Consider the following 10,646-nt stretch of genomic DNA (forward strand, 5'->3'; position numbering starts at 1 on the left):
AGCCTGGACAGTGTTTGAATGATTTTTAGAAGAAGAAACCAGAATATGCACATCAGGAAAACATGTGCACCAGCTATGACTTACTAAAGAAAGGATGTGTGCATTGCAGGTAACATGAATTGCATTGGACTTCATTCCATGGAACACATCAGAGAAAACTTTGCACATATACATAGCATGTATATGAGAAGTATAAAAAATGCTGAGATCTTGTTAAATTCTATGCCATACTTTACAACAGCCTTCAGTACAGCTTGTGCAACAGTTTAAAAATTTACAGACTTGAGTTGAACCAGCTCTGTTTGAAAAACAGACATGGTTGCAGTCTTTCCAGCTCCCAGGTACAAATAAAATGTGGAGTACATAGTTGTCTTCTGCAACTGTTGATTCGTCTGCTACATCTAAAAATGAATCATATTCTGTCAATGTAGATTTTGTAGACTGAACATGCAAAGCAGTTGCTTCTGGTAGATAATCCTGGCTAAGTTTGTTTGCATATGGGAAACTTCCAGGATTTGGTATGTACTTGCTGAAATACTCCCTTAGTTTTAGGTTATCAATTTTTCCAAAGGTATGTTGGCAGTAGTGAATGCCTCCAATAGCTCAAATGTAGCTTCTCTTGTTAAATTGCTTTCAGTGATTCTTTTAAACATCAAGGACATTTTTGTTTGTTTATTGACCTCAGCTTCTGTAGAAGTCTTTCACTTTATATATGATTCAGACTATAAATGGAGATTAATGCTGTTTTTTTCTTTATCCATCCAGAGGCACATTGCAAGATTGAACAAAACAATTTACCACTATCTGAATGTGAGGTTCCTGTAAGGAACTATCACCAGCTGAAATGTATTTAGCTTTCTAAAAGTTATTTTCAGTCCTCTTCATGGTTCAAACTATTGCATTAAGATGGGGCTGAAACATGTTATTCTACCTTACTGAACAAGTAGACAGCAACTCAGTCATGTGATCTATGACTAGTTATATAGTTATATTGTCTTTATATTGTGGTAAACACTGGGACAGTCTTAAACAGCGTATTATGTGAATAATATGCATTTCATTTTTTTTAAGTTGATTTTGTGGACAATTCCATATTTCCTGGTTGTCACAGACAATCCCATATTTTACGTTTTCTGCAAAATCCACAGAACCGTGATTTAAGTAGACCTCTATTTATAAGCTATTTTGTCTCTTACTTTAAACCACCCTAGCCTTTGTTGGGAAGGGTAGCATATACATCAAATAAACAAACTCTTGTGGTAAATATCTATATATTATAAGACAACACCTTTCTAGCCTAGTGTTGTGATGTTTTATAAATACACCATCATGTTTGTGCTTGTTTCTGTTTATTAGCTTATGATCTTTGAAGTTGAGCCTTTCTCTGCCATCATAACCAGGAAATCCTTTATTGAACTGACCATGAACAAAACCTCTAGAACAGCCAGTAACCAATTTTTTGCCAGTTCAGGCTCCCTTGCTTAGAACCTGTGGTGGCTGCAAGGTACAAGATGGTATGATCTGAATTTTATTTTATTTTTTCCAGGCATGGACCATGGAGAGAGCCAGTTAACCCTTACTATGTCAACACAGGGTATGCTTTAGCACCAGCCACCAGTGCCAATGACAGTGAGCAGCAGAGCATGTCAAGTGATGCAGACACTATGTCACTGACAGACAGCAGTGTGTAAGTAACTTTTTTCTTGGGAGTGGGCTGAGCATGAAACAGAATGAAATAGGATATAATATGTGTACGTTCCTTATTGGTGGGATTTGATTGTAGATACAGTTTTGAAGATAGCATGATGGCTTTGTCTGTAGGCAGTGATCCTGGATTATTAGGTTGAATTTTTTGTGTAGGCATATCCCCTGTTAAGTAGCTGATACTTTATATATTAGGCACAAGACCAATTTATTTTTCATTTTAGCTATGTTGATTTACCATTTCATGTGCAGGTGCAGTGTTTTGGGAACATTTGTAACATAGTCAAACTGTATCAGTACAGTGACTGGTAGGAATTTCTGTCACATTTTCTAATGGCAGCCAGCAACTATCAGGCCTGCACTAAAGGCAGGTTTGTTAGACATCAGTTGTTTTTGAGCTGTTTCCCCACAGGCATGAATCAAAGGGAGCAGAGGCAAGGCTTTGACCCACTGCTGTATTTTATTAATCTTGTCTTCTGAAGGGGCCCAGTGTTGTCATGACAAACATGGTCCTTTTGGATGGCTGAGTTCCATACCAAGGCAGGGTAAATTTGCACATTTAGGCTGAGTACAGACAGTCAAAAAGACCTAGGCTGACTCTATTCAATCTTCACATGTTAGTCTAAGCTGTGTAGATTGAATTGATAAGCAAGTGAGCAGGCGTTCACTTTTGATTTCAGAAATGCAGCTGCAAGCCTGCAGTAGGCCAGGCTAAAAGTCAAGGGGCACTGGATTGCACCTCCCAGCTTGGTTGAAGCAGACAGCCCAAGGGAGGGGGTTGCGGGGGAGGTGCAAAGCATCCTGGGATGGTGGGGGACTGCGAGTTAACTTGAATCTGGAGGGGAATCTGGGACAGAAGTTCAATAAACTGATTTAACCTAAATCAGTTAAGTCTGATACTACATCTATCCAGTTTATCTTAAACTGGTTTCAGCCATTTTGCAAGTGGTTTATATGCACTGAACTTCTGTCGTGTTACAGATTTGAACTGGTTTCTGATTATTTATACCTATTTATGTGTAATTTCTGTTCCTAGTCTTATAAACTAACCAAAGTAGGTAGATATATATTAGGGTTGCACCAGTAAAGATTTTTTGGGTTGAAATCAATGGCCAATTGTTAACAAGTCATATCAGCCAATAGCGATCCGATTGCTGATATGCAAGCCTGGCAGCTTGGAGAGCAGCATCTGGCTGGTAAGTCTGTTGGGGGAAGAGGTGTGGGAGGGGGAGCAGATCAAAGTCCCCACAGTGAGAGAGGAAGTCGGGCTGGGGCAGGGGTAGGTACTGCACAGCTGGGGCAGGCCAGAGCCACAAGTGGCTCATCCAGGCAGCATGAGGAGGGAGGCATGGCTTCTGCTGCTGTGTACACCCCCAGGGGAAGCATGGGGGGCACGTGCCCCCTGGATCTGTCCTCAGGGCAAGGGCAGGCTGCTGCTGTGGGGTTGGGCTGGGGGTGACACCGAGCTCTTCCCAGTCGGAGGTTGGGCCAGGGCTGCAGTTAGGGTAGGCAGCAGCAGCCCAGGGAGAGGTTCCCCCCATTGCCCCGACTTCCCAGTGCCTCCCCCCCCCGCCACAAGCACAGCCCCGGCCCAACCCCCCCTCTCCCCCTCCCCCCCCACTGGGAAGAACCCAGCACCACCCCCAGCCCACAGCACCAGCCTGCCCTCACCCCAAACACATATCCAGGGGGCATGTTCCCCCCATGCCTTCCCCAGTGGTGCGCACAGCAGTGGGATCACCTCCCACCACACCCACTGGACAAGCTGTTCACAGTTCTGTCCTGCCCTGACTGTGCAGCCCTAGCCCCACTCCCTCCCTCACTGCGGAGACCCCAATCTGCCCTCCCCCCCCACCACTGGGAAGGAAGAACCCAGCCCCAGCCCACAGCCCCAGCCTGCCCACTTAGGTGTGATTTCTACATTCAGTGATGTGATTTCCAAGTTTAGTGATGTCTAGTTGCATAATAGCTCACAAGAATATGGATGGCCCAGTAGCTGGGGTACTAGCATAGGACTTAGGAGATGTAGTCTCAAGTCTTTGCTCCTCTGCAATACATTGCCTGTGTAGCCCTGAGCATACTTAAGGTATGTCTGTACTGCTTCCCCAATGCTCTTCTGGCTGCTGCCAAGAAGCACAATCCTGACTACCTACCCATTTTTATTTTTCATGTGCCAGACCCAGAAATAAGGCCCCTAGAGCAGTTCCCCTGCCTTATTCCTGGATTTAGTGCATCTAGAACAGGAGCCAGTGGGTAGGACCATATTCCCCAGAGCAGCCTCAAGAGCAGCATGAATGTAGTATAAATTTTCTTCTTAGTCTCTCTCTGCTTTGGTCCCCATGTGGCAAATGAGAATAACAGAACTTCCCTATATCAAAATGTATCTGAGGGTAAATGCATCAAAAACTGTGAAGCTGTCAGATAGCTACACAGGAAGTAATCATGTGACATCAAAACATTTGATTGATGCTAGGTCATACTTATTCCTTTGCTCTGATTATAGTCCCCAAATTATCACTGATGTTAGGTGATATTTGCTAGTATCTGGTGTCCGCATCTATATCATAACTACATGTCCTGAATTGTGCCTTTTTCTTGCTAAATGTGCAGTCAGTAATTGTTGTCAGATAAAAACAGTGAATTGTCAAGTAACAATGATCTATTACAGTGGTTTTCAATCTGTGGTATGCAGACTATGTTCAATCAAAGATGACTATGTTCAATCAAAAGTAAGTAAATATCCACACTTACAATTCAAAGAAGTCAGCACTTCCTTTCAATAATTTTTAGGGGTCCACAAATGAAAAAAGGTTGAAAACCACTGATTTATTAGATTACTAGCATCTCCAGGCTGTTTTTAATAAGCAAACAGAATAGAGTGAAACAACTTGAGAACAAAATAATTTGATTAGGCCGTGATGGGTTATCTGTATAGAAGGATGATGAAAGTGTACTAAAAAAGACAGAGGTACTACAGAGCTACTAATAACAGATCACTTGTGGAAACTGACAGTTTAAGCAGTTCAAAAGGCGATTCAATCATAGAAAAGTAGAACTTGAAGGGACCGTTGGAGATCATCTAGTCCAACTTCCTGAGTGAGGCAAGATCATCCCTATCCAAACCATCCCATACAAATCTCTGTCTAACTTATTACTAAAACTACACAATGAATTATTTCACACAATTACAAGGCATATCGCCCTAACCTGCCACAGGTAAAGCAATGGAACAACAGTGGTCAGTGATCTTCTGCTGCATGGGTTGTTAAAATGTACTCAAGAGATCTAAGGAAGAGGACCATGCACCCTGCTATACAGGAATGCCAGTGGCCTTTGATTCTTAAAGCAAAAGATACTAGCTTAATACAATCAAAAACAGTTTTTAAGTGGAAAAATTGTAAAGGAAAGTTCTATGACCAACTTAACTTGGTGTCATTGTGAATACTAAAAGCTGCCATTCCTCCTTGAGGAAACAGATTTCATCCTACCTTTGGATATTATTAACGTTATGTTGAATTTGGTGCTTCAGCCAAATTAAAGTAGTTCTCCTCTGCAGTGAGGCGATCAGCTGATGAATTCATGACATGGTAAAAGGTGTTTAAAAACAGCTATTTCAGAGTTTGAGAACTATTTGTTTATCATTATCCCCTCAGCTTTTAACATTACTTGTCCTCTGAGTGCTTGTCCTTATGGATTTTCCAAACACTCATGAGTGGAGGCTTTTGCCTCAGTTGTACATGTGTCTACCTTTCCTTGTACTTGCTCTAAGAACCTAAAATGCACTGCATGCCTCACCCAGTAGTTCCTCACAACCACCCAAGGCAGTTTCTGCTATTCTTACAATCTTTTCTTATTGCTTTAATGTTTTGGGGGGTGGGGGTTGGGGGGGAGCTTTTTAAAGTTTTTGTTACTGTTTTAACCTGTTTATTCATTCCTGTCATTGAGAGAGAAGGGGGGGTTTTGTTGGCCTCTGGACCCCTGGTTTTCTAGCTGGTGAAGGCTTCTTTTTCCCCAAAAAGACTATATCTCAATTTTCTGCATCCAGCATGACCTCAGGATCTCCAGGCCTTTATATATTTCCTCTTTTGGGATGGTGCTTTACCTAGCAATGTTGGACATGTTAAATTGTTTACTAGAATCTCATAATCTAGGGAAGTGTGCAGTCTGTGAATGTTTCATTTCCCAAATGAGAAAGGAGAGAGAGATTGAGCTCAATTCACCTGCTCAGTAAATCTCAAGAAGTCTCCAGCCTTAGACCCTGGGCTGCAAGATCCAACCAGATGCAGAGACTCTTAAGTGTGTGAGCTTCCTGCCCAGAATATCTGCAGCAGTGGCAGTACTGTGAAGTCAGCCTTCAGTGAGACAAAGTACTGGGGGGCAAAGAGAAAAATCCCCAGAGGAAGGCTTTTGAGAAAGAAGATGCTACTTGCTCCTCTCTTCACTGTTTGACCCCTGAGACTTTGGGTCATTGTGCTTTCTCACAAGCTTGGAAGCATCACAGGGGCACCAGAGGAGCTAACAGGGAGCATTTAACATTGACCTCTGCCATGCCAACACGATGCCATCCATAAACTGTCTTTCTAGAACCGTGTTCTTCATAAGCACTAGCTCCACTAAAACAAAGAACAGTTAACAGTGCCCTGCCTGCTAACATGGACTCTTTCTGTGATGCTACTCTACTCCATGGCACCAAGGTGACTTCCTTGTCCTCTAGGAGCTGAAGTTGCCATTATTCTCTGTTACCCTACTAGCACTAACCCCAGGTCCATCTGGGCTGTCAGCACTGAAGCCATCAGTGACATTTGAATGTTCTATGCTGCTATCTTTGGACTCATCTGATCCAGTTGACTATCAGTACTCTGACAAGTCACACTGGTATTTTCAGGCCATTTCCCTCACATTCTCTTTGCTTTCCAATGTGAATCCAGTAATTCCTTTTGTGAGACAGCTTTAGCCTGCAGGTTTCCCTTTGCAGGGGCTGTAGTATCCAGCCTGCTAGGTCCAGCACCTTTCTCTAGTTATGCCTGAGTGACTGTGTTGACTGTGGGCATGACAGCCAGTGGGAGAGTTTAAAAAAAGATGATACATCTCCATCAGCATCTCCAGCTTCAGCCCCCACTCCTTTGTCATGAATTTCTTTGTCTACAGAATAGTAGCAATTATTAGAATCAAGTACCCTAGAATCAAGGCTGCTAGAATTTGGTGACTGTAGCTGGATATCCTTCTCATTGCTGCATGAGGCAGTAGCCCCCAGAGTAGCAGAGGAAGACTTCAGTGACTTATCTCTGAGTCTGGTCAAAGTATACCTAGCTGCCATCTTGCCCAATACTCATCTGTGAAAGACAAGGTCAGTTCTTTCCCTTTCACAGTTCAGAAGTTTCTGAGATCTTCTTCAAGTTCTCTGGTGAGAAATGTGATTAATCAGTGGGATCTGAACTTAGTTCTTAAAGTGCTTTTGGGCCTACCTTTTGAACCATATGACAGCTTGTCCACTTTTTCACCCATCTAATAAAGGGAAGTGATTCTTCTACTCTGTTCAGCAGTGGTTGAGGGCTCACCTGGCATACTGTGTCCAGTTTTGGGCTCCTGCCACTTGAAGGAGGAGGTGGACAGTTTGGAAGGAGTCCAGCACAGAGCAAAAAGTGATGAGGGGCCTGGGAGGCAGGATTTATAAGGAAAGGCTACAAGTACCAGGATTATTTAGTCTGCAAAAGAGAAGACTGAGTGAGGTTTTGATAACAGTCTTCAAATGCATGAAGAGCGATTTATAGAGAGGATTGAAATGAGCTACCTAGAGAAGTTGGGGAATCTCCATTCTTTCATGTTTTCAAGAGCAGATTAGACAGACACTTGGCTAGGATGGTTTAATTGGGGATGATTCTGCCTTGAGTAGGGAGCTGGTCCTTAATGAGAGTGAGGATGACTGTGAAAAAAAAAAAGAGGGAACAGAATTCGGGTAATAATGCATCCTTGCTTGATCCCTGTTTGGATGACAAATGGATCTGCCTTCATTCCACTACAAAGAAGTTGCAGTCATCTGGTCATGGAAAAGCCTCAGGGCCTTGATGTGTTTTTCAAGGCATCTGAATCTCACCAGTACTTTCAACAAGGCTTCATGATTGATAAAGTTAGTGGCCTTACTAAGCACAATGAAAGCTATATACAGGTCCTGATGTTGTTCTCAACTCTTTTCTTGGACCTGGCAGCAAAGTTCATGTCAGTTGCATTGCAAGATGATATGAAGCTACACTGAGATTCTGGCAGGACTTCCTCAGCAAGAGGGAGAGAGAGGGTGGTTCAGGAGGATGTGGGTGAGAATTTTCCCTGCTGTGGAAAGGAGGGAACTACCTCAGTAGGTCCCACACAGAGCAATTTATCTCCTCTCTTGAAGACAGTCATAATCTGAGATCCTGGTTTTCTCTGTTTAAAAATAAAAATTTCTCTGATAAAAACCCCACATTCTCTAACTAAAAACCCCCGAATCTGAATTTTTGCATGATTAAAATTAAAGAGCATTGTATATCGGTGTGACTCACAGCTTCAGTGCTCCAACACTTTACGGGCTGGAGCAGGCAGCCGGCAGGTGATTGATTTAGGGTGGCCATTTTAGAGTCCAGGTCTCAGGGCTGGGGAGGCAATTTGCTGCCTGCCACTGAGGGAGTAACATCACCCTGCTGAACTACTGCTCCTGGAACAGCTCAGAGGTAAGGTTGGGGCTGTGGCGAAAGAGGACGCTCCGTGGTCCTGGGCATGATCTGAAACCGCACCCTGCCAGGGAAGGGTGGCCTGGTGAGATTCCTTGGGGTGAGGGAGTCCCCAAGAAATGCTAGGCCAGTTACCTCTGCAGTGAAAGGTGGGTAGTGGTGCCTTAACCCCAGCCCCCACCACCTAGTGGGTTATTGGTGGGCATAGAGGGGCCAGGCATGCATACTAAGATGCACCTGAACCCATACAGGTGTGAGACCCAGAAGTTGGAGCCAGGCACTCTCACAGAGGAGTACCTGAGCATGCAGGGGTATAAGACCCTGGGCCCCAGTGTAGGGGCAGAAGTGTTAGCCCAAGAGTAGCTCGGTGAGGGGCAAAGTCGGCCCAGAGTTTAGTTAATCACCCAACCACCACTCAGATGAGGGTCGTGGGAGAGACTGAAAAGGCTGCGCCAGGGCTAGCTGAGGCGTGCAGATTCAAGCCTGATGGCCCTATGGGGTCGCTCAAGGGTGAATGAGGCCCAGAGAGAGGCATGAGTGTAAAAGGCCCGGTGAGAGAGGGTGGAGTGGTAGAGAGCCCAGTGAGAGGTGGGGTGGTATGCGTGTGGCCCTGTATAGGGTAGTATGCTAGGGCCTAACTATTGAGTTTGGCCCAGCCTTAAGCTGGAGATATAACAAACCGTATGCCATCTGCGAGGCATGGGACACGTAAAGAGAAACTCGGAGCGTGTACTTATCTCCCTTGGACATCAGGGCACTCAAAGGGCAGCCTCCTGCCTAATTAACATCATAGTTATTTAACAACAAGGCATGGTGGATGAATGAGGCGGGTGGTTTGCCCATAGAAAAAAGGAGCAGACCGGTACTGAGACTGGGTCTTGAGAGTTTGCTCCTTTTTGTCACAATTGGTATCAGAGGAACACAGTGTTTTATTGATATATTTACAATTTTAAAGCAATTTGGAAGCCTACCAGTGCCTCAATCAGTATAATAAAATACATTCTAAATAGCTATATATTCTGATGTTTGATTTTGGTTTTTTTATCATAGAAAAGCAGAGCTCTCCCTGCCCCCTTCGCTCACCAGAATGCAGGTCCAGCTGTGGCTGTTTCCAGAGCTTCCCCGTAGCACTGAGCAGCACTGATGTGCCTGTACCCTGCTCCTACTCATGCTGTTGCCCCTCATTCCTAACCCAGAGCCCCCACAGCCCTGCCAGTGCCCCTCACTCCCTATCTTCAATCCCTTCCTGCCCCCCACTCACTACCTCCCAACAGCAATTCCCCCCCTGCACCAAGCCATGTTTCCAGCTGTGGCAGGTCCCGCCTGCTGCTTTGTAGCTCTGAGCAGTGGTAGCCCCCATTGTTCTGCTCTCTGCACCTGTGTCCAGGTCCCAGCAGCCCCCATTCTCTTCCTGGGAAACCCTTGACTGGGGCTCAGGGACTGAGCTGGGCCTGCCTCTGGCTGGGCCTGCCTCTGGCTGGGCAAGTCCCTTCCCTTCCCTTCCAGGCCAGCCTCCCCCTTCCCAGGCTGCTTTAGCAGCCCAGGGGGGATCCAGGCCTGGCTCTGGAGGCCACTGCTACCTGGGACATTCCACCCCCACCATCTCTCTCTCTCTTACACAGCCCCACCACCGCCAGCCCATTACACACAGAACCTGCTGTCCCCTTGCCACCTCCCCCACTGGCCCATCACAACCCACATGAGTGGTTCTTGGAACCAGGAGTGCCCCCAGGGCTGGCAAGGCCCCAGGCCAGGCAGGACAGCATGTGGGCTAGCCATCCTGTCCTCCCCTTCCCTCCCCTCCCTGCAGCACAGTGAACCCCTAGCCACCACCTCCAGAGCTAGCCCCAGCAGAGCTGCCAGCAGCCACTGCAGCTACAGGCTGGCAGGATGAACTGCGGCAGTGCAGTGAGCAGTGGGGCAGTGGCCACTGGCACAGCAGATGGGAACTGCTCACCCCCAGTGCCCCAGCCCTGGCCCTGGGCACCACCATGGCTGGATAGCGCCCTCTGCCTCAAGGGCACTGTGCATGCTCCCTCCTGCACTGAGCTGCTGGCACTGCCACCCCAGCTGGGCAGCGTCCCCAGCCCAACTGGGATGAGCCAGAGAAGAACGAGACAGCCCGCACCCACCCCAACCTCGGCCCATAGTGAGTCACAGGGTGATTGCCACCCACACACTCCTGCCCTGCCGCCTGCCTACCCTACCAGCTCTTCTTGCAGGCCCCAGCCCCCCCCC

General features: G+C 46.2%; 1 protein-coding gene across 1 annotated transcript in view; it reads left to right on the forward strand.

Moving 5' to 3' along the window:
• Window positions 1–1,520: 1,520 nt before the first annotated feature.
• AXIN1 (axin 1) overlaps window positions 1,521–10,646 on the forward strand; it is a gene marked incomplete at its 5' end in the record, with an annotated part of 122,101 nt that continues 112,975 nt past the window's right edge. Inside the window, one exon of the mRNA XM_019507389.1 lies at window positions 1,521–1,687. Coding sequence (XP_019362934.1) covers window positions 1,521–1,687 — 167 coding nt within the window. The remainder of the gene's footprint in view (window positions 1,688–10,646) is intronic.

The sequence above is a fragment of the Gavialis gangeticus genome, unplaced genomic scaffold, assembly GCF_001723915.1.
Source record: "Gavialis gangeticus isolate Ggan-Ray unplaced genomic scaffold, GavGan_comp1, whole genome shotgun sequence".
Lineage (NCBI taxonomy): Eukaryota > Metazoa > Chordata > Crocodylia > Gavialidae > Gavialis > Gavialis gangeticus.